We start from the raw sequence: 24,040 nt of genomic DNA on the forward strand, positions 1-24,040 counted from the left end.
TGATCATCCTTAATGCCTCTGATCTGGAGGACTCACTAAACAGAGAACATCCCTGATCGTCCCTAATGCCTCTGATATGGCGGACTCACTAAACAGAGAACATCCCTGATCATCCCTAATGCCTCTGATCTGGAGGACTCACTAAACAGAGAACATCCCTGATCATCCCTACTGCCTCTGATCTGGAGGACTCACTAAACAGAGAACATCCCTGATCATCCCTACTGCCTCTGATCTGGAGGACTCACTAAACAGAGAACATCCCTGATCATCCCTAATGCCTCTGATCTGGAGGACTCACTAAACAGAGAACATCCCTGATCATCCCTAATGCCTCTGATCTGGAGGACTCACTAAACAGAGAACATCCCTGATCATCCCTAATGCCTCTGATATGGCGGACTCACTAAACAGAGAACATCCCTGATCATCCCTACTGCCTCTGATCTGGAGGACTCACTAAACAGAGAACATCCCTGATCATCCCTAATGCCTCTGATCTGGAGGACTCACTAAACACAAATGCTTTGTTTGTAAATGATGTCTGAGTGTTGGAGGGCGCCCCTGGGTCTCCATAAATAAATGTTCTGGTTTGCTTCATGTAAGGAGTTTGAGTATGTTTAAAGCATATTTAAAACCAAATACTTTTACACTTTTACTGGAGTAGTATTTTACTGGGTGACTTTTACTTGAGTCATTTTCTATTAAGGGATCTACTTTTACTCGAGTATGACAGTTGCGTACTTTTCCCACCACTGGTAGTATACAGGGAACAGGTTTCCATCTGGGAGCCACGCTCCGTCTCCGCGGGGTGATTCTCACCGTCGGATGAATCCATTGTCTACAGCCGTTGAGCTGAGTGGGTTTTTCCTCAAAGACATCTGAGGTCAACTGCTAATTTCTCTCTTTTTATCCTCAGTCGATATACGAAACAAATGTCAGGAACCAAGGGAATTAAAACAAGATTTGACGATTTCAACCAACTCAATGTCATTATTATGTATCCTATAAAGTAACCATCTGTATTATTTTGAGGTTTAGTTGTAGTTTTGTGGGTAAGGTGTAGACTTGAATGTGCTGTGAAGCTTGTAGGCTAGTTGTCTAACTGGCTCGGTGCGAGGTTGTTTACATTTAGACAGGGGTGCGCAGCGTCGAGAGCAGTTGACAGGTTCACTGTCGCCGAAGTTGGTGTTCTTCTGACGACCGGGAAAGGACCACTCCGAAAAATATTTGATTCGGTGTTTTTTAAAAGAGAATTTGGTTATTTTCCCTTTTACCTTTGAATAACGTGTGAAATGTAGCTGGAATGAACCGGAGAGATTAATCCTGGAACCAAGGGAGACGGAGAGAGAGAGAGGGATATTTCACCAGTGGTTTGGTAAGCACTTCTCCCGAACATGAAGGAGAAAAGTCGGGATCAGAGCTTTTCTGACTCCCGGGAACTAGACGGGTCTTATGATCCGCTCACCGGTAAGTAGATAATCATTTCCCTTTTCGTTTGGATTATTAATTGCAATGGATAATAAATTGGAAAATATATGCTAGTTGAAGTATGTTGGTTTTGTTAGTTTGCTGACCTGGCTTTTGGTAGGCTATCTTCTCTGTCTCTGGATATGACATCCTTATAATAATAAAAATAATACTAATAATCATGATGTAAATTATGTGCTTCATTTGGTGGCCCATCAATGACTTAAATCAACCTATTAACAGCATGGAAACTGTGCTGTACGCACAAAGCAAAGTGGAGGACAATCACATATGTGTTTCAAACTGAAATAATCGGACAGATGGGCCAGTAATACACTTCTTCCCCCACAGCGTTTAATTTTTTTTTAAATGTCACAGCGCGTGCCGCGTGGCCTGATTTGATGAGTCAGCAGCGGCGGTTTAACGGTCCGACTCCATCCCGGACCCCGAGCGGTAGTTTGACGAGCGGGCGGGAGAAATGGGATCCACCCATATGGATAATTTCCCTGCCTAGTCATAAGTTCTGCCGGCTCTCGCGACACGGGCAACCGACCAAGGTCACTGTTAAGGGCGCCCTGGGATAATGGCACGGGTGGAAAATGAATGAATGAGGCGTCTATTTACTGTTGATTTTAGGGGGTTGTTTCTAACGAATGATGAACAGTCTATTGTTAGTTAGCGGACGAGGGCTGCATCTCAATCGTCTAAGGTAGCGCCGTCTCTCCTCATCTCCTCTCCTCCATTTATAGTCAAATATATTGAGAGAGGTGAAAACATGTAGACTGAGGTATTCTCTCGAGACATACGGTTTGCTTCCGGCAATGTATCCATGCTCCAGGCTTACGACCAGGTCTGAGGTGATGAAACAAGCCGAGTCACGTGGCGCTCTCCATGGTCCTGAACATAGAAATATCATCCATTCCATTTCTATGGTCCTTGTAGTGTTTGGAGTTTGGTCTGTTTGAACGGGAGAGAGGTGGGATTGGTTGTTCCTTCCTTCCTTCCTTCCTTGCTTCCTTGTTCCTTCCTTCCTTCCTTCCTTGATGTCCTTCCTTTCTTCCTTCCTCTGTTCGATGTATTGGTGGAAGTGGTATGTTTCTAACTCAACCATCCCTCTCACTTATTAGGGGACATTTTAAGGAGAGGAGATGAGGAAAGGAAGCTAGTTAAGCGAAGAAAATATTGTCACAGAGCCCTTGGCTCACTATGAGTGTGATCTAATGACAGACACGTTTGTCCATCAAATGTCACAATTTGAGGTGCCTCAGTCTGTTAGCAACAATTTCCACTTCCCAACTGTTGTTGTACTGTTCTTCCCTTGACTGTGGTTGCATGCCAAATGGCACCCTATTCCCTATATAGTGCACTACGTTTGGGTCAAAGTAGTGCTTTATGTAGGGAATAGGGTGCCATTTGAAGGCTCAGCCTGGGAAGATAAAAGTATAATTTGAGACAAGGAGGGATCAGCCAATGTTTGGTTGCAGACACACTCATATTCATTTTCTATTTAATGCTCTGTGTGTGTGTCTGTGTCTGTCAGTGTGTGGGTGTCTGTCAGTGTGTGTGTGTCTGGGTGTGTGTGTCTGTGTCTGTGTCTGTCAGTGTGTGGGTGTCTGTGTGTGTGTGTGTGTGTGTGTGTCTGCTCCGATAACTCTAGTCTTTTGTTCTCTCTGACAGATTGTCAAACAGCTCCCGAAATACTGCAATTCTCATTCTACAAAAGTCTCTGATAACGCAATCATTATTTGATCATTTACAGGAAGGAGTGTTAGACAGCGAGTGCATCCCAAATGGATCCCTATTGAGTGCATAGGGTCCTGGTCAAAAGTAGTGCACTATGTAGGGACCAGGCTGCCATTTGGGACTCAGACAGAGTGTTAGACGGCAGATTTTGAAATGGTGATAGATCTGGTCCCAGATCAGTTTGTGCTCATGTTTGGCATGACAGTTGTATAATGAGTTGGAAGAGAGAAAAATAAGTGTTTATTTCCAGCTTTGTCCACCGGTGTGTCTTTTCATCAGAAAGGATTGCTAATGGTACCTTCATGTGTACATCATTAATGTTCCCAGATGTTTTGTTCATTAGATTTTATGTAGATGTTATTTTTTTCCAAAAGCTATATTTGTTGAGGTGGAAAGGAATGTTTGTATCCTGTGTATTTGACTGTGATCTGTGGCCGTCTCACCAAGCTATCTTAAGATGGATGGATGAATAGATGAGTGAAAGATGGATGGTTGAATAGATGAGTGACAGATGGATGAATAGATGAGTGAAAAATGGATGGATGGATAGATGAGTGAAAGATGGATGAATAGTGTCCAGTTTGGACTACACACTACTATAACCCCTCTGTGTAAAGGTGAGATTCTCACTAACCCGTGTTGGTTGGTCCCCCAGTACCAGATGAAAAAACATTCTGTATATTGAGACTGTTTAGTGCCCAAAATAAGGGGTTAAATACATATTTTTTAAATTATAATAAAAAAATGTTTGTTTCCTGATTTCTCAGATATAGGACTGACACTTCAGAATAAACTTCCTTTAGATTTTTTTTGGGGACTATCTATCCATTGTTCCTTGTAGTGAATCTGTTATTCAATGTGTTTGTATTGGTGCTAATAGCAGTACGGCCAAATAAACGTTTTCATCAAATATTTTTTTTCATATATGTTTTTTATACTTCAAGGGGTCTTAACATTCAAAATCAAAAATCAAAATGATCCTTGGTATGACCTTCTTAAAACAATTCCATACCAAATAGCAGAATGATCCTTGGTATGACCTTCTTAAAACAATTCCATATCAAACAGCAAAATGATCCTTGGTTTGACCTTCTTAAAACAATTACATACCAAATAGCAAAATGATCCTTGGTTTGACCTTCTTAAAACAATTCCATATAGCTTAGTAGTATCCCCTTAGACAGGGCTTAGACAGTGCTTAGACTCTGGTGGGTTAAGCCTGTCCCAACCTTAACCCTTACCTCAACCATTTGGAGTTAATGCCTAACCTTTAGAATTCTGAGTTAAGGCCTAAACTTAACCTTCAACACTTTGAAATGTGATGTTTGAGGAACGTGGATGTCTAATTGTGATGTGAGAGCGTGTTGCTTTCGTAACCCAGGTTTTAATCGCTCCTCTCTTTCCCACGGTAAATTAAACAACTCTATAACACCACAGAAACCTGCATCGCCGGCTCAGATCTGAATCTCAGATTGGTAATCAATGGGATTCCTGGAGGGGTCTTAGTCAGAGAGTGTGTGTGTGTATCAGTGTACTGTGTGTGGTTTGCAGTTCAGAACGTTGGGACCACGGGCCACATAGGAGCTGTCAATCCCACGATAGCACAGCAGCTGGCCTGCTATGGAAAAACAAACAGAGATATACACACACACAGGCACGCATGCACACTTATGAACAAAACACACACACAGGAAACAATGCATGTGATGACACACACACACACACACACACACAGAGAGAGACACACACACAGAGAGACACACAGAGAGAGACACAGAGAGAGAGACAGGGAGAGGGAGAGAGAGAGAGACCGAGAGAGAGGGGGAGAGAAGGAAAAAGAGGGAGAGAGTTGGAGGGAGAGAGAGAGAGGGGGAGAGAAGGAAATAGAGGGAGAGAGTTTGAGGGAGAGAGAGACTGAGAGAGAGGGGGAGAGAAGGAAAGAGGGAGAGAGTTGGATGGAGAGAGAGGGCCAGATGTTTGGGAGTCTTTGCTGTTTAGCCTCTCTGACCTCCGCTTCATATTATCCCCATGTTTATACCATGTTAGATTAGGGAGGCTATCACTCTTCTCATCCAGTCTGTGTCTATGTGTGTGTGTGTGTGTGTGTGTGTGTGTGTGTGTCTGTCTCTGTGTGTGTGTGTGTCTGTCTGTGTGTGTGTGTGTGTTCTCATCTCTTCCTGTCTCTTTTCCAGCACACTGAGCCTTGGCCTTATTGAGGTCGTTTGGCCACAGTTCAATCCCTCCATTCAGGGCAGATGGCATTGGCGCTGTGTGTGTGTGTGTGTGTTTGTTTTTATCTGTGTGTGTTTGTGTCTGTGTGTGTTTGTGTCTCTGTGTGTGTACATCGGCTGCATCAATTACACAAGCCTCACTTTCATTATTCGTTACACAACATTGATTGTTATACAACGGGGAGGGTTGTGTTCATTAGGTCCCAGACGGACAAAAACACACTGAAACAGGGAGGGGTCTACCTAGACTTTTGTAATGAGAAACGCTCATTTGTAGTTTTACATTTCAAAACGTTTTTTTGTTGCGTGTCCTGATGAACACAACACTGGCAAGCGAAACCAAACGGTTTAAACTCACTCTTAGGTCATGAATTTTGGCTTTTAGTTTTTTAAGCTGCTGTCCTGATTGTCCCTCATCTGTTCCTGTAGGACTGACTTCAATAGCCCCCTGTTCTTGATTAAGCCCTTGACCATGTGACCTGGAAAACTCAGGGTCCAAATTATGATCATTGACTTCAAGGGGACTATAGGTACACAAGACTGTGTGTGTGTGTGTGTGTGTGTGTGTGTGTGTGTTCATGCGAGAAATTACAGTTATTTAACCTTACTAAATTACACCATTTTACCTTTTATTTAACGAGGCAAGTCAGTTAAGAACAAATTCTTATTTACAATGACAACCTAGGAACAGTGGGTTAACCCAGGTCTAGGAACAGCGGGTTAACTGGTCTAGGAACAGCGGGTTAACTGGTCTAGGAACAGCGGGTTAACTGGTCTAGGAACAGCGGGTTAACTGGTCTAGGAACAGCGGGTTAACTGGTCTAGGAACAGCGGGTTAACTGGTCTAGGAACAGCGGGTTAACTGGTCTAGGAACAGTGGGTTAACTGGTCTAGGAACAGTGGGTTAACTGGTCTAGGAACAGTGGGTTAACTGGTCTAGGAACAGTGGGTTAACTGGTCTAGGAACAGTGGGTTAACTGGTCTAGGAACAGTGGGTTAACTGGTCTAGGAACAGCGGGTTAACTGGTCTAGGAACAGCGGGTTAACTGGTCTAGGAACAGCGGGTTAACTGGTCTAGGAACAGCGGGTTAACTGGTCTAGGAACAGCGGGTTAACTGGTCTAGGAACAGTGGGTTAACTGGTCTAGGAACAGTGGGTTAACTGCCTGTTCAGGGGCAGAACCACAGATTTTGTCAGCTCAGGGATTCGGTTACTGGCCCAACGCTCTAACCGCTAGGCTACCTGTCTCTAACCGCTAGGCTACCTGTCTCTAACCGCTAGGCTACCTGTCTCTAACCACTAGGCTACCTGTCTCTAACCACTAGGCTACCTGTCTCTAACCACTAGCCTACCTGCCTCTAACCACTAGGCTACCTGTCTCTAACCACTAGGCTACCTGTCTCTAACCACTAGGCTACCTGTCTCTAACCACTAGGCTACCTGTCTCTAACCACTAGGCTACCTGTCTCTAACCACTAGGTTACCTGCCTCTAACCACTAGGCTACCTGTCTCTAACCACTAGGCTACCTGTCTCTAACCACTAGGTTACCTGCCTCTAACCACTAGGCTACCTGTCTCTAACCGCTAGGCTACCTGTCTCTAACTGCTAGGCTACCTGTCTCTAACCGCTAGGCTACCTGTCTCTAACCGCTAGGCTACCTGTCTCTAACCGCTAGGCTACCTGTCTCTAACCGCTAGGCTACCTGTCTCTAACCGCTAGGCTACCTGTCTCTAACCGCTAGGCTACCTGTCTCTAACCGCTAGGCTACCTGTCTCTAACCGCTAGGCTACCTGTCTCTAACCGCTTGGCTACCTGTCTCTAACCGCTAGGCTACCTGTCTCTAACCGCTAGGCTACCTGTCTCTAACCGCTTGGCTACCTGTCTCTAACCGCTAGGCTACCTGTCTCTAACCACTAGGTTACCTGTCTCTAACCGCTAGGCTACCTGTCTCTAACCACTAGACTACCTGCCTCCTAAATAAAACTAATCTCGTCATAAGCCTGCTGTAGTTATTATAGTACAGGATAGTCCCAAATGGCACCCTATTCACTATTTAGTGCACTACCATTGACCCTGGTCAAAAGTAGTGCACTCTATAGGGAATAGGAAGCCAGTTGGGAGTGGAACAAACCCAGGTGTTCTCGTTTGAAGCGGATGTTTTCTGGTTCAACGTTGCCACAAAGTAGCTCACCACTTCCACCTGGTGGAAGAAATTATACATAACATCCCCTCGAGGCTGACGACCTGCTGGGCTCACCAGGTGGCAACACTGTCTATCAGACATCAATCACTATGTATCAAGTGTCTCAGGGTAATAGTGCTGGTCTAGGATCAGGTCCCACCCCCTGTCCATATACTCATATCAATTATGATCTAAAAGGCCAAACTGCTTCTAGATCAGTACTCCTACTCTGAGTCTTTGTGGATACTGGCCCAGGTCCCTCCTGTCCATAAGGTCTTATTGATTATGATCTAATAAAGGTTTAACTGATCCTAGACCAGCACTGATACAGCTTGATATATACAGCCCCAGATTGTACAATATGCTCGAGGTAGAACAGCCTTATTAATCATGTGTATTGTTCCCCTCTGTGTTATTGTAGGAGCTTGATGTGGAATATAATCAATTCACCACTACACACTGATCTAAGGCCTGTTTTACAATTCCCCCTGTAATGGTTCAGATATGATGAGGTGAAACCGAGGACAATGCACTTTGTGTTGGTTGGCCTTTAAACCGGTCAGTGTGGATTGTGACGTTTCCATGGCGATGATCATCAACTCTAATTCGCTGGCGGAGCAGAGAACGATTGAGAGAGAGAGAGAGGTGTTAAACAAAAGGTGAGTGAAAGAGAGAGGGAGGACAAATGATTATATAGAAGAGGGCAGAGAGAAGAGATTGATAGAGACAGATGAGTGTGAGATGTTTTCTGATCAAACAGAACGGCACACGAAGAAAGATCATCGGTCATATCCGTGCAAACACGAGGTGTTGCATCACCTCAAGCAAAGAGAGAGGAGAGGGGAGAGAGGAGATTAGAGAGAGAGGAGATTAGAGAGAGAGGAGATTAGAGAGGAGAGAGAGGAGAGCAGAGGAGAGGAGAGAGAGAGGAGAGCAGAGCAGAGAGGAGAGCAGAGAGAGGAGAGCAGAGAGGAGAGCAGAGAGAGCGGAGAGGAGAGCAGAGAGAGAGGAGAGGAGAGGAGAGCAGAGAGAGAGGAGAGCAGAGGGAGAGCAGAGAGAGGGGAGAGAGAGGAGAGTGGAGAGCAGAGAGGAGAGGAGAGGAGAGGAGAGAGAGGAGAGGAGAGTGAAAAGAGAGAGCAGAGCAGAGATAGAGGAGAGCAGAGCAGAGATAGAAGAGAGCAGAGAGAGAGGAGAGAGAGGAGAGCAGAGAGGAGAGCAGAGAGAGGAGAGGAGAGCAGAGATAGAGGAGAGTGAAAAGGGAGATGAGAGCAGAGATAGAGAAGAGGAGAGTGAAAAGAGAGAGGAGAGCAGAGAGAGAGGAGAGCAGAGAGAGAGGAGAGCAGAGAGAGGAGAGCAGAGAGAGAGGAGAGGAGAGCAGAGATAGAGGAGAGTGAAAAGAGAGAGGAGAGCAGAGAGAGAGGAGAGCAGAGAGAGAGGAGAGCAGAGAGAGAGGAGAGGAGAGTGAAAAGAGAGGAGAGGAGAGCAAAAAGAGAGGTGTTTCACCACAAGGGAGAAAAAAAAGTAAAAGAGGAGGTGAAAAAAGAATGGAGAAGCGAGGAAGAAGAGAGGAAGAAGAGAGGAAGAAGAGAAAGGGAACGTTTCAATCACCACAAGGACTGGAAAAAAGGAAAACATGAGAGAAAGAGAAACATTGGGAAGAAGAAAGAAGAGAAGAAAGAGAGAGAACATAACAATGAGACTTCCTTTTCTGACCCTTGACCTCTTGAGTGTGTCGCTTCGAGGTTTCCTACAGATACAGATCTAGGATAGCTTCGCCTCCTCCAATCCTAATCATTAGTGGTGGAAATGCAAAACCGACCTAATATCAGCACCTAAGGGGAATTTCACTTTGGGTGTGACAGATGGAGGAACACTGAGTGGTTCGGTGTAGAGTGAAGTTGCCCCTAGGGTCAGTTTTGCATTTAAAGTTTTGATAAGGGGGGGAAGCTGATCCTAGAACTGGACCTAGAGATAACTTCACCCAGAGAGAGAGAGAGTGAGAAAGATATTGATAGAGAGAGAGGAAAGAGAGACGCAGAAGACAGGGACAGAGAAAGAGAGAGAGATCCAGAGAGAGGAAGCCCTGGGGAGAGGACACAGTTTCCTCTTTAAGACCAGATCGCAACAAGTGGATCTGATTTGAACAAGCTCTCCAGGACCTGAGAGAGAGGAGGAGAGAGGGAGAGAGGGAGAGAGAGAGTCAGACAGGGAGCAAGAGAGAGAGAGAGAGAGAGGGAGTGAGAGATACAGACAGGGAGAGAGAGAGAGAGAAGGATAGAGAGAGAGAGAGAGAGAGAGAGAGAGAGGGAGTGAGAGATACAGACAGGGAGAGAGAGAGAGAGTCAGACAGGGAGCAAGAGAGAGAGAGAGAGAGAGAGAGAGAGGGAGTGAGAGATACAGACAGGGAGAGACAAGGAGAGAGAGAGAGAGAAGGAGAGAGAGACAGACAGAGAGAGAGAGAGAGAGACATAGAAATGAAAAGACGTTTAGTCGCTGCTCATCTTGACCCAGACCCAGATGGAGATCCAGTCCTAACAGAGCTCTCTGTAGAAGAAGAGGAACTGAACTCCTTGAAAATAGGATTACAAACCCTGGACTACAATAGACCTGGGATTGTAGAGCCTCAACTACAGAACCCATAGAACCATAGGACCACTAACACAGAGAACTGCAACCTTAAACCTGCAACTACACAACCATAACCAACAATTGCAATCATAGAACTTTAGGAAAAGAACCTTCGGAAAAGAACCTTAGGACTTCCGTAACCACAGAAACGTAACCTCACGACCACAACCAGAACACGGTCAGGATGGGCCATCGCAGAAGAAGGTGCAAGAGACGACTCCTCAGGGTGGCCAGATACCTGTACCGCTGGTTCACTGGGACCCTGGTAGAAGGTACTGTAGGGGGATGGGGGAGGGGGGGGGGGGAGAACATCAGGACCCTGGTAGAAGGTACTGTAGGGGGATGGGGGGAGAGAATACCAGGACCCTGGTAGAAGGTACTGTAGGGAGATGGGGGGAGAGAACACCAGGACCCTGGTAGAAGGTACTGTAGGGAGATGGGAGGGGGGGGGGGGGAGAACACCAGGACCCTGGTAGAAGGTACTGTAGGGAGATGGGGGGGTGGGAGAACACCAGGACCCTGGTAGAAGGTACTGTAGGGAGATGGGGGGGGGGGGGGGGGGGGGAGAACACCAGGACCCTGGTAGAAGGTACTGTAGGGAGATGGGGGGGCACACCAGGACCCTGGTAGAAGGTACTGTAGGGAGATGGGGGGGGGAGAACACCAGGGCTACGTCCCAAATTACACCCTATTCCCTATGTAGTGCGCTACTTTTGACCATGGCCCATTTGACTCTGGTCAAAAGAAGTGCACTATCTAGGATATAGGGAACCAATTGGGGCGCGGTCAGGGGGGAGGTTTCGTGGCGTCGTTATCCTGGCTCACTGCGACACTGACAGAAGGTTCTGTAGGGGAAGGGTTTCTCAAACTCGGTCCGGGGCCCCTCCTGGGTGCACGTTCTGTTTTTCTCCTCTGGCACTACACAGCTGATTCAAATAACTCATCATAAAGCTTTGATGGTGTGAATCAGCTGTGTAGTGCCAGAGGAGAGAAACAGAACGTGCACCCAGGAGGGGCCCCGGACCGAGTTTGAGAAACCCTTCAGCAGGAGAAGGTGATAAACATATAGACATAGAGCTACTATGTCTATGGGGAACAACACCTGGATAGGGAGTAGTGGTTGAGGGGTAAGTACCAGAGCTTATATACAGATTGATCTTCATGTGTTGCTTGGTGGGGGGGCTCCTGACCTCAGGGGGGACGGGGAAGGGGAAGTAGGAATGGAGGCAGAGCACCTGGATAGGCAGCAGGGGTGAGAGGTTGAGGGGGAAGGAATGGGTGGGACTGAGGGTGGAGGTTTTGTGAGGCACTCTCAATCTTTCTACCTCTCCCTCTTTCAGCTGTTGTAATGCTCTGTGTGACTTGCTACCAGAGGTCTGTGTAGCTGTCCACATACTGTTGTAATGCTCTCTGTGTGACTTGCTACCAGAGGTCTGTGTAGCTGTCCACATACTGTTGTAATACCCTCTCTGTGACTTGCTACCAGAGGTCTGTGTAGCTGTCCACATACTGTTGTAATGCTCTCTCTCTGTGACTTGCTACCAGAGGACTGTGTAGCTGGCCACATGCTGTTGTAATGCTCTCTGCGACTTGCTACCAGAGGCCTGTGTAGCTGTCCACATACTGTTGTAATACCCTCTCTGTGACTTGCTACCAGAGGTCTGTGTAGCTGTCCACATACTGTTGTAATGCTCTCTCTCTGTGACTTGCTACCAGAGGACTGTGTAGCTGGCCACATGCTGTTGTAATGCTCTCTGCGACTTGCTACCAGAGGCCTGTGTAGCTGTCCACATACTGTTGTAATGCTCTCTTTGTGACTTGCTACCAGAGGTCTGTGTAGCTGTCCACATACTGTTGTAATGCTCTCTCTGTGACTTGCTACCAGAGGTCTGTGTAGCTGTCCACATACTGTTGTAATGCTCTCTCTGTGACTTGCTACCAGAGGTCTGTGTAGCTGTCCACATACTGTTGTAAGGCTCTCTCTCTGTGACTTGCTACCAGAGGTCTGTGTAGCTGTCCACATACATACCTTAAGGGAACATTTCGGCATTTCGTGTATGATCAGTGAGAAAGTCCATATTGCAAATGTACGGTCCCTTACCCGACGTCCGAAATCGTTTGTAAAATTCGCGGTCGGCGTCGGGCCGTGCGGTAGGGCCAGACCTACCGGGAAGTCGTCGAATGAACTTTGTCGGACTTTCGGTTCCCGTTTAAAAAAAAAAAAAAGTTTCGGACCGTTTTTCCGCCGTCCCGGACACTCCCACCAGATGGCATACGGAATCATATGGCAATTTGGCAAAACATCACGAATCGCGACGGGGCCTTATCTCAAAAACTGAAAATATTTCGAAGCCGAAACTTGGCGAGCGTAGGTTTGGCTCAAGGGGCAGTTGGCCCCGAACGGGATGGCGTCTAGGCCTCGACGGTTTTTGAGCTACGGCCATTTTTCTGGGATTAAAGGCTTAAAATGGAAGTAGAGAAATTATTTTTCCACTTCGGGTCAAAGCCAAGGAGCCTCCGGTGTCAATAAAAAAAGAACCAGCCATTTATCTATCGTCATTTAAGAGAAACGGAACAATGACAAATTGGTGATGGTCACAAATAGGCATTTTTTTTTTTCAACGGTTACAGATCCAGTTGCAGGGTGTTCATACGAATCTTTTTAAAGTGTGCAGCGGAGCTCTGCGACATTTCTGTGATTTTCTATGATTTTCTGAAATAACACAATAACCGACCATTAGAATAGTAGGCCCAAAATGAAGCCTGCCCCACAATGTCATTTGCTTTTGAGTGACAGTGAGAGAACCGTTAGGGTGAGAAGAAAAATTCCACCACATGAATGTTCCTAAGGTCCTCCCGATCTCAACAAGCCTAACCTTGACCGTGTGGCATTAACCCTTCACAGTAAAACAGGGTTTTTTGATCTCACAGATTACAGTGTCATCTCTCCCCATAGGAATACATTGCCTGCACCCCTAATTTCAACCTGAGGCCTATGTGGGTTATGAATGCCGTATGAACCTGTCTTCGGTACCAGTCCATCAGGCCACTATGAGGTCTACCTGTGTCGATTCTAAGCTTCCTGGACCAACCGGAAGTGGTTCAAATGCCCCTAAAAGTGTTTACCCATACACTGCATGCAGTTTGATAGACATAGTGCATTCAACCCTGTGTAGATCAGTCAATTCTTAACGTAAGGACTTAAAACTCAGGATTCTGTAACAGCATACCCCAATGAGGATATGTGGTGACTTATAGCTTCCTGTGCCAACCGGAAGTGCCATAATTGGTGTCTCAGGGGCTGTTTCGAAGGGTTAAAAAATTCAGATCTGTCCAAAACTTCATATATGTGATTAGGCAACCCCCATGAACTGTAAATCAGTCATTTTTCCCCAAAAAAATCAAAGGAAAAAAAAATTGCACTAAAACACAACTTGGATGGAGGGACGTATTGGGGTGCGTAGAGACAGACAGTGGCCGCAATAGTTAGCTTTGTTCGAGCTAAAAAAGAACGGTCGGACCTAGAGTTCCGAAACTTTAGAAACCTGTTCTAGACCTCCGGGCCATGGTGCGTGGCGAGTTACGTGGCTCTAGATGGTTCTCGGACCGAGAAACAGCCTCGTACATTCGCAATAACTTCAATTCATTTTTGCATCACGAAAATGACGACGTTTAGAAAAGTCTCAGAGACGCAAGGCTAGGTGCGTTGAAACCGGCTCGGCCCATAGAGACGGACCCCAAAGTTTCTGTCCGATAGCTCGTTCAAGGACCCCGTAGCAAGGCATGGAAATAAGTGGATTTTCAGCACCAATTAGGGTTTTTCTCGGACACCAAATGACCTATCGAGCCGAAACTCGGGATTCGGGGTCGCCTCACATAGGACTTCGCATAATGTCCGAACTGGACCCGCAGCTAGAACGTAACTATGTGTTTTACCTTTTTATTGTGTTTTAAACTAGAGGCGCTGTGAATTATGGGACTGCTCTGACATATATGATAGTTGGCATCTAAATGAGTAGGAAACAGTGGGTTTGGTGTCATAATGACATCTAATTGACTGATGGACACTGACTTGCTAGTTGACTTTTGTACATTTGCAATATGTTTAAACAGAGAGGGACCATCACCAAAATGGCATTCTGAAATCAACACAAAAAATGGCATCACCATAGTCTCCAGACTGTGCTGAGTTCAACGAGCTATCCCGCTTGACCGTAGCTCGCTCGGTCTAGGCGCAGCAACCATTAGAATATTAGGCCCAAAATGAAGCCTGCCCCACAATGTCATTTGCTTTTGAGTGACAGTGAGAGAACCGTTAGGGTGAGAAGAAAAATTCCACCACTTGAATGTTCCTAAGGTCCTCCCGATCTCAACAAGCCTAACCTTGACCGTGTGGCATTAACCCTTCACAGTAAAACAGGGTTTTTTGATCTCACAGATTACAGTGTCATCTCTCCCCATAGGAATACATTGCCTGCACCCCTAATTTCAACCTGAGGCCTATGTGGGTTATGAATGCCGTATGAACCTGTCTTCGGTACCAGTCCATCAGGCCACTATGAGGTCTACCTGTGTCGATTCTAAGCTTCCTGGACCAACCGGAAGTGGTTCAAATCACCCTAAAAGTGTTTACCCATACACTGCCTGCAGTTTGATAGACATGGTGCATTCAACCCTGTGTAGATCAGTCAATTCTTAACGTAAGGACTTAAAACTCAGGATTCTGTAAGTGGCCATGTCAATCAAGACATGTGGTGATTTATAGCTTCCTGTGCCAACCGGAAGTGCCATAATTGGTGTCTCAGGGGCTGTTTCGAAGGGTTAAAAAAGTCAGATCTGTCCAAAACTTCATATATGTGATTAGGCAACCCCCATGAACTGTAAATCAGTCATTTTTCCCCAAAAAAATCAAAGGAAAAAAAAATTGCACTAAAACACAACTTGGATGGAGGGACGTATTGGGGTGCGTAGAGACAGACAGTGGCCGCAATAGTTAGCTTTGTTGGAGCTAAAAAAGAACGGTCGGACCTAGAGTTCCGAAACTTTAGAAACCTGTTCTAGACCTCCGGGCCATGGTGCGTGGCGAGTTACGTGGCTCTAGACGGTTCTCGGACCGAGAAACAGCCTCGTACATTTGGAATAACTTCAATTCATTTTTGCATCACGAAAATGACGACGTTTAGAAAAGTCTCAGAGACGCAAGGCTAGGTGCGTTGAAACCGGCTCGGCCCATAGAGACGGACCCCAAAGTTTCTGTCCGATAGCTCGTTCAAGGACCCCGTAGCAAGGCATGGAAATAAGTGGATTTTCAGCACCAATTAGGGTTTTTCTCGGACACCAAATGACCTATCGAGCCGAAACTCGGGATTCGGGGTCGCCTCACATAGGACTTCGCATAATGTCCGAACTGGACCCGCAGCTAGAACGTAACTATGTGTTTTACCTTTTTATTATGTTTTCAACTAGAGGCGCTGTGAATTATGGGCCTGCTCTGACATATGTGATAGTTGGCTACTAAATGAGTAGGAAAAAGTGGGTTTGGTGTCAATTGATATCCATTTGGTGTCATAATGACATCTAATTGACTGATGGACACTGACTTGCTAGTTGACTTTTGTACATTTGCAATATGTTTAAACGGAGAGGGACCATCACCAAAATGGCATTCTGAAATCAACACAAAAAATGGCATCACCATAGTCTCCAGACTGTTCTGAGTTCAACGAGCTATCCCGCTTGACCGTAGCTCGCTCGGTCTAGGCGCAGCAACCATTAGAATAGAAGGCCCAAAATGAAGCCTGCACCACAATGTCATTTGCTTTTGAGTGACAGTGAGAGAACCGTTAGGGTGAGAAGAAAAATTCCACCACTTGAATGTTCCTAAGGTCCTCCCGATCTCAACAAGCCTAACCTTGACCGTGTGGCATTAACCCTTCACAGTAAAACAGTGTTTTTTGATCTCACAGATTACAGTGTCATCTCTCCCCATAGGAATACATTGCCTGCACCCCTAATTTCAACCTGAGGCCTATGTGGGTTATGAATGCCGTATGAACCTGTCTTCGGTACCAGTCCATCAGGCCACTATGAGGTCTACCTGTGTTGATTCTAAGCTTCCTGGACCAACCGGAAGTGGTTAAAATGCCCCTAAAAGTGTTTACCCATACAATGCATGCAGTTTGATAGACATAGTGCATTCAACCCTGTGTAGATCAGTCAATTCTTAACGTAAGGACTTAAAACTCAGGATTCTGTAACAGCATACCCCAATGAGGATATGTGTTGATTTATAACTTCCTGTGCCAACCGGAAGTGCCATAATTGGTGTCTCAGGGGCTGTTTCGAAGGGTTAAAAAAGTCTGATCTTTCCAAAACTTCATATGTGTGATTAGGCAACCCCCATGAACTGTAAATCAGTCATTTTTCCCAAAAAAAATCAAAGGAAAAAAAAATTGCACTAAAACACAACTTGGATGGAGGGACGTATTGGGGTGCGTAGAGACAGACAGTGGCTCCAATAGTTAGCTTTGTTGGAGCTAAAAAAGAACCGTCGGACCTAGAGTTCCGAAACTTTAGAAACCTGTTCTAGACCTCCCGTAGATGGTGCGTGGTGAGTTACGTGGCTCTAGAAGGTTCTCGGACCGAGAAACAGCCTCGTACATTTGAAATAACTTCAATTCATTTTTGCATCACGAAAATGACGACATTTAGAAATGTCCCAGAGTCGCAAGACTAGGTGCATTGCGAACGTCTCGGCCCATATAGACAGACCCCAACGTTTCTGTCCGATATCTCATTCAAGGACCCCGTAGCAAGTCATGGAAAATAGTGGATTTTCAGCACCAATTAGGGTTTTTCTCGGACACCAAATGACCTATCGAGCCGAAACTTGGGATTCGGGGTCGCCTCAGCTAGGCCAACACATAACATAAGAAATGGACCCGCAGCTAGAACGTAACTACGTGTTTTATGGTTTTTTTATGGTTTGTACCGAAGGCGTTGTGAATTTTGGGCCAGCTCTGAAGTATGTAATAGTTGGCTACTAAACGAGTTGGAAAAAGTGGGTTTGGTGTCAGTTTGTATCAGTTTGGTGGTCAGAATGATATCTAATTGACTGATGGACTCTTGTCCACTTGACTCTTGTACATTTGCAATATGATTCTATAGTGAAAAAACATCACCAAAAGCGACATTCTGAAATCAACCCAAACGAGCGATTGAGATGACCCAGAATCACTGCAAAGCCATCCCGAGTTCATCGGGCCAGTCAATTTCACATTCCTGCAGGATTTTTATAGCATGACAAATTCGTGATGGTACCTGCCCATTAAAACATATTGCAAATGCACAGTGACTTTGAAAAAGTAAGAAACAAAAAAAAATACATCTAAAATTTTTTGAGCATGACAAATTCGTGATGGTACCTGCCCATTGAAACATATTCCAAATGCACAGTGACTTTGAAAAAGTAAGGAAACAAAAAAAAATACATCTAAAATTTTTTGAGCATGACAAATTCGTGATGGTACCTGCCCATTGAAACATATTGCAAATGCACAGTGACTTTGAAAAAGTAAGGAAACATAAACAAATTCGATAAACAAATTCGTGATGGTACCTGCCCATTGAAACATATTGCAAATGCACAGTGACTTTGAAAAAGTAAGGAAACATAAACAAATTCGATAAACAAATTCGTGATGGTACCTGCCCATTGAAACATATTGCAAATGCACAGTGACTTTGAAAAAGTAAGGAAACATAAACAAATTCGATAAACAAATTCGTGATGGTACCTGCCCATTGAAACATATTGCAAATGCACAGTGACTTTGAAAAAGTAAGGAAACATAAACAAATTCGATAAACAAATTCGTGATGGTACCTGCCCATTAAAACATATTCCAAATGCACAGTGACTTTGAAAAAGTAAGAAACAAAAAAAAATACATCTAAAAAATTTTGAGCATGACAAATTCGTGATGGTACCTGCCCATTGAAACATATTGCAAATGCACAGTGACTTTGAAAAAGTAAGGAAACATAAACAAATTCGATAAACAAATTCGTGATGGTACCTGCCCATTAAAACATATTCCAAATGCACAGTGACTTTGAAAAAGTAAGGAAACAAAAAAAAATACATCTAAAAAATTTTGAGCATGACAAATTCGTGATGGTACCTGCCCATTGAAACATATTGCAAATGCACAGTGACTTTGAAAAAGTAAGGAAACATAAACAAATTCGATAAACAAATTCGTGATGGTACCTGCCCATTAAAACATATTCCAAATGCACAGTGACTTTGAAAAAGTAAGAAACAAAAAAAAATACATCTAAAAAATGTTGAGCTTGACAAATTCGTGATGGTACCTGCCCATTGAAACATATTGCAAATGCACAGTGACTTTGAAAAAGTAAGGAAACATAAACAAATTCGATAAACAAATTCGTGATGGTACCTGCCCATTGAAACATATTGCAAATGCACAGTGACTTTGAAAAAGTAAGGAAACATAAACAAATTCGATAAACAAATTCGTGATGGTACCTGCCCATTAAAACATATTCCAAATGCACAGTGACTTTGAAAAAGTAAGAAACAAAAAAAAATACATCTAAAAAATTTTGAGCATGACAAATTCGTGATGGTACCTGCCCATTGAAACATATTGCAAATGCACAGTGACTTTGAAAAAGTAAGGAAACATAAACAAATTCGATAAACAAATTCGTGATGGTACCTGCCCATTGAAACATATTGCAAATGCACAGTGACTTTGAAAAAGTAAGGAAACATAAACAAATTCGATAAACAAATTCGTGATGGTACCTGCCCATTAAAACATATTCCAAATGCACAGTGACTTTGAAAAAGTAAGGAAACAAAAAAAAATACATCTAAAAAATTTTGAGCATGACAAATTCGTGATGGTACCTGCCCATTGAAACATATTGCAAATGCACAGTGACTTTGAAAAAGTAAGGAAACATAAACAAATTCGATAAACAAATTCGTGATGGTACCTGCCCATTAAAACATATTCCAAATGCACAGTGACTTTGAAAAAGTAAGAAACAAAAAAAAATACATCTAAAATTTTTTGAGCATGACAAATTCGTGATGGTACCTGCCCATTGAAACATATTGCAAATGCACAGTGACTTTGAAAAAGTAAGGAAACATAAACAAATTCGATAAACAAATTCGTGATGGTACCTGCCCATTAAAACATATTCCAAATGCACAGTGACTTTGAAAAAGTAAGAAACAAAAAAAAATACATCTAACATTTTTTGAGCATGACAAATTCGTGATGGTACCTGCCCATTGAAACATATTGCAAATGCACAGTGACTTTGAAAAAGTAAGGAAACATAAACAAATTTGATAAACAAATTCGTGATGGTACCTGCCCATTAAAACATATTCCAAATGCACAGTGACTTTGAAAAAGTAAGAAACAAAAAAAAATACATCTAAAAAATTTTGAGCATGACAAATTCGTGATGGTACCTGCCCATTGAAACATATTGCAAATGCACAGTGACTTTGAAAAAGTAAGGAAACATAAACAAATTCGATAAACAAATTTGTGATGGTACCTGCCCATTGAAACATATTGCAAATGCACAGTGACTTTGAAAAAGTAAGGAAACATAAACAAATTCGATAAACAAATTCGTGATGGTACCTGCCCATTAAAACATATTCCAAATGCACAGTGACTTTGAAAAAGTAAGGAAACAAAAAAAAATACATCTAAAAAATTTTGAGCATGACAAATTCGTGATGGTACCTGCCCATTGAAACATATTGCAAATGCACAGTGACTTTGAAAAAGTAAGGAAACATAAACAAATTCGATAAACAAATTCGTGATGGTACCTGCCCATTAAAACATATTCCAAATGCACAGTGACTTTGAAAAAGTAAGAAACAAAAAAAAATACATCTAAAATTTTTTGAGCATGACAAATTCGTGATGGTACCTGCCCATTGAAACATATTGCAAATGCACAGTGACTTTGAAAAAGTAAGGAAACATAAACAAATTCGATAAACAAATTCGTGATGGTACCTGCCCATTGAAACATATTGCAAATGCACAGTGACTTTGAAAAAGTAAGGAAACATAAACAAATTCGATAAACAAATTCGTGATGGTACCTGCCCATTAAAACATATTCCAAATGCACAGTGACTTTGAAAAAGTAAGGAAACAAAAAAAAATACATCTAAAAAATTTTGAGCATGACAAATTCGTGATGGTACCTGCCCATTGAAACATATTGCAAATGCACAGTGACTTTGAAAAAGTAAGGAAACATAAACAAATTCGATAAACAAATTCGTGATGGTACCTGCCCATTAAAACATATTCCAAATGCACAGTGACTTTGAAAAAGTAAGAAACAAAAAAAAATACATCTAAAATTTTTTGAGCATGACAAATTCGTGATGGTACCTGCCCATTGAAACATATTGCAAATGCACAGTGACTTTGAAAAAGTAAGGAAACATAAACAAATTCGATAAACAAATTCGTGATGGTACCTGCCCATTAAAACATATTCCAAATGCACAGTGACTTTGAAAAAGTAAGAAACAAAAAAAAATACATCTAAAATTTTTTGAGCATGACAAATTCGTGATGGTACCTGCCCATTGAAACATATTGCAAATGCACAGTGACTTTGAAAAAGTAAGGAAACATAAACAAATTCGATAAACAAATTCGTGATGGTACCTGCCCATTAAAACATATTCCAAATGCACAGTGACTTTGAAAAAGTAAGGAAACAAAAAAAAATACATCTAAAAAATTTTGAGCATGACAAATTCGTGATGGTACCTGCCCATTGAAACATATTGCAAATGCACAGTGACTTTGAAAAAGTAAGGAAACATAAACAAATTCGATAAACAAATTCGTGATGGTACCTGTCCATTAAAACATATTCCAAATGCACAGTGACTTTGAAAAAGTAAGAAACAAAAAAAAATACATCTAAAAAATTTTGAGCATGACAAATTCGTGATGGTACCTGCCCATTGAAACATATTGCAAATGCACAGTGACTTTGAAAAAGTAAGGAAACATAAACAAATTCGATAAACAAATTCGTGATGGTACCTGTCCATTAAAACATATTCCAAATGCACAGTGACTTTGAAAAAGTAAGAAACAAAAAAAAATACATCTAAAAAATTTTGAGCATGACAAATTCGTGATGGTACCTGCCCATTGAAACATATTCCAAATGCACAGTGACTTTGAAAAAGTAAGGAAACAAAAAAAAATACATCTAAAATTTTTTGAGCATGACAAATTCGTGATGGTACCTGCCCATTGAAACATATTGCAAATGCACAGTGACTTTGAAAAAGTAAGGAAACATAAACAAATTCGATAAACAAATTCGTGATGGTACCTGCCCATTGAAACATATTGCAAATGCACAGTGACTTTGAAAAAGTAAGGAAACATAAACAAATTCGATAAACAAATTCGTGATGGTACCTGCCCATTAAAACATATTGCAAATGCACAGAGACTTTGAAAAAGTAAGGAAACATAAACAAAAAAACATCCCAAAAAATGTTGGGTAACCAGCTGCATATTTTAGATCACAAGCTTGAATTCTGAGCATGACAAATTCGTGATGGTACCTGCCCATTAAAACATATTGCAAATGCACAGTGACTTTGAAAAAGTAAGGAAACATAAACAAAAAAACATCCCAAAATTTTTTTTTTGGGTTACCAGTTGCATATTTTAGATCACCAGGTGCACATTTCAGGTCACCAGGTGCACATTTCAGATCACCAGGTGCACGGAGGAAAATATTTACTTTTGACTTTGACTTTTGACTTCCTATGACATCATATTGCAAATGGAGAAAACATATGCCTTATGCACAAGTAAAACAAAAAGAAATATGTAATACAAGTTGACCAAGGTATAGTTTGAGCAAAGTAAAGTTTGAATTTTGAGCATGACAAATTCGTGATGGTACCTGCCCATTAAAACATATTGCAAATGTACAGTGACTTTGAAAAAGTAAGGAAACATAAACAAAAAAACATCCCAAAATTTTTTTTTTGGGTTACCAGTTGCATATTTTAGATCACCAGGTGCACATTTCAGGTCACCAGGTGCACATTTCAGATCACCAGGTGCACGGAGGAAAATGTTTACTTTTGACTTTGACTTTTGACTTCCTATGACATCATATTGCAAATGGAGAAAACATATGCCTTATGCACAAGTAAAACAAAAAGAAATATGTAATACAAGTTGACCAAGGTATAGTTTGAGCAAAGTAAAGTTTGAATTTTGAGCATGACAAATTCGTGATGGTATCTGCCCATTAAAACATATTGCAAATGCACAGTGACTTTGAAAAAGTAAGGAAACATAAACAAAAAAAATCCAAAAAATTTTGTTGCACATTTTAGATCATCAGTTGCACGGAGGAAAATATTTACTTTTGACTTAGACTTTTGACTTCCTATGACATCATATTGCAAATGGAGAAAACATATGCCTTATGCACAAGTAAAAAAAATATGATAATAAAGCATGACTAAAGTATGTTGATAAAGTTCTTATACATGTGTTATTGACACAAAAATCGAAAGAATTTTGAAAAAAGGTCAAGAAAGCACTTTTTTAAGGATGTATGAAGTTTTTTACCAAATTTTGACATTTTTGACTTTTGACATTTGACTTCCTATGAAATCATATTCCAAATGGAGAAAACATATGCCTTATGCACAAGTAAAAAAATATATATATATATGATAATAAAGTATGACTAAAGTATGTTGATAAAGTTCTTATACATGTGTAATTGACACAAAAATCGAAAGAATTTTGAAAAAAGGTCCAGAAAGCACTTTTTTAAGGATGTGTGAAGTTTTTTACCAAATTTTGACATTTTTGACTTTTGACTTTTGACTTCCTATGAAATCATATTGCAAATGGACAAAACATATGCCTTATGCGCATGTACTTAAAAAAAATATATATATGATGACAAAAGTATACTCATACAGTACTTACCCATGTGTAATTGACAAAAAACTCGAAAGAATTTCGAAAAAAGGTCCAGAAAGCACTTTTTTAAGGGTTTTTAAGTTTTTTTTAAAAAATGTCATTTTTCAAAATTTGGCTTTTGGATGTTGACTTGGGTGCCATTTGCAATATGAAATGCCCCGGTGGAACGCACACGCCCCCTATTGGAATTTTGAAGTGTTACAATTGGCAATTGCCATATGGCATTTGCAATATACTTTGCATGAATCAACGCCAAATTGGGTGGTATTGACCATCGTGTATATGGTTTGTCCAATGCCAATATACCGCCATTTGTTTTTGTCCAAATCAGGGGGGTATTCCCTTACTGTTGTAAGGCTCTCTCTCTGTGACTTGCTACCAGAGGTCTGTGTAGCTGTCCACATACTGTTGTAATGCTCTCTCTGTGACTTGCTACCAGAGGTCTGTGTAGCTGTCCACATACTGTTGTAATGCTCTCTGTGTGACTTGCTACCAGAGGTCTGTGTAGCTGTCCACATACTGTTGTAGTGCTCTCTGTGTGACTTGCTACCAGAGGTCTGTGTAGCTGTCCACATACTGTTGTAATGCTCTCTGTGTGACTTGCTACCAGAGGTCTGTGTAGCTGTCCACATACTGTTGTAATGCTCTCTCTGTGACTTGCTACCAGAGGTCTGTGTAGCTGTCCACATACTGTTGTAATTCTCTCTCTCTGTGTGA

The 24,040-nt window shown here is 42.4% G+C and overlaps 1 protein-coding gene across 3 annotated transcripts in view; it reads left to right on the top strand.

The window, feature by feature from the left end:
* Positions 1–728: 728 nt before the first annotated feature.
* Positions 729–24,040, top strand: part of LOC110485502 (Kv channel-interacting protein 2) — a 43,144-nt gene continuing 19,832 nt past the window's right edge. The window contains exon 1 of one of the 3 annotated variants that reach the window (XM_036940072.1): positions 729–1,470. In XM_036940072.1, the coding sequence (XP_036795967.1) occupies positions 1,398–1,470 (73 nt within the window). In that variant the 5' untranslated portion in view covers positions 729–1,397. Of the gene's footprint in view, positions 1,471–10,037; positions 10,529–24,040 lie in introns of those variants that run through there. The other 2 variants (XM_036940071.1, XM_036940073.1) reach the window with 2 other exon arrangements.

The sequence above is a fragment of the Oncorhynchus mykiss genome, chromosome 13 (assembly GCF_013265735.2).
Source record: "Oncorhynchus mykiss isolate Arlee chromosome 13, USDA_OmykA_1.1, whole genome shotgun sequence".
In the NCBI taxonomy this organism is placed as follows: Eukaryota; Metazoa; Chordata; class Actinopteri; order Salmoniformes; family Salmonidae; genus Oncorhynchus; species Oncorhynchus mykiss.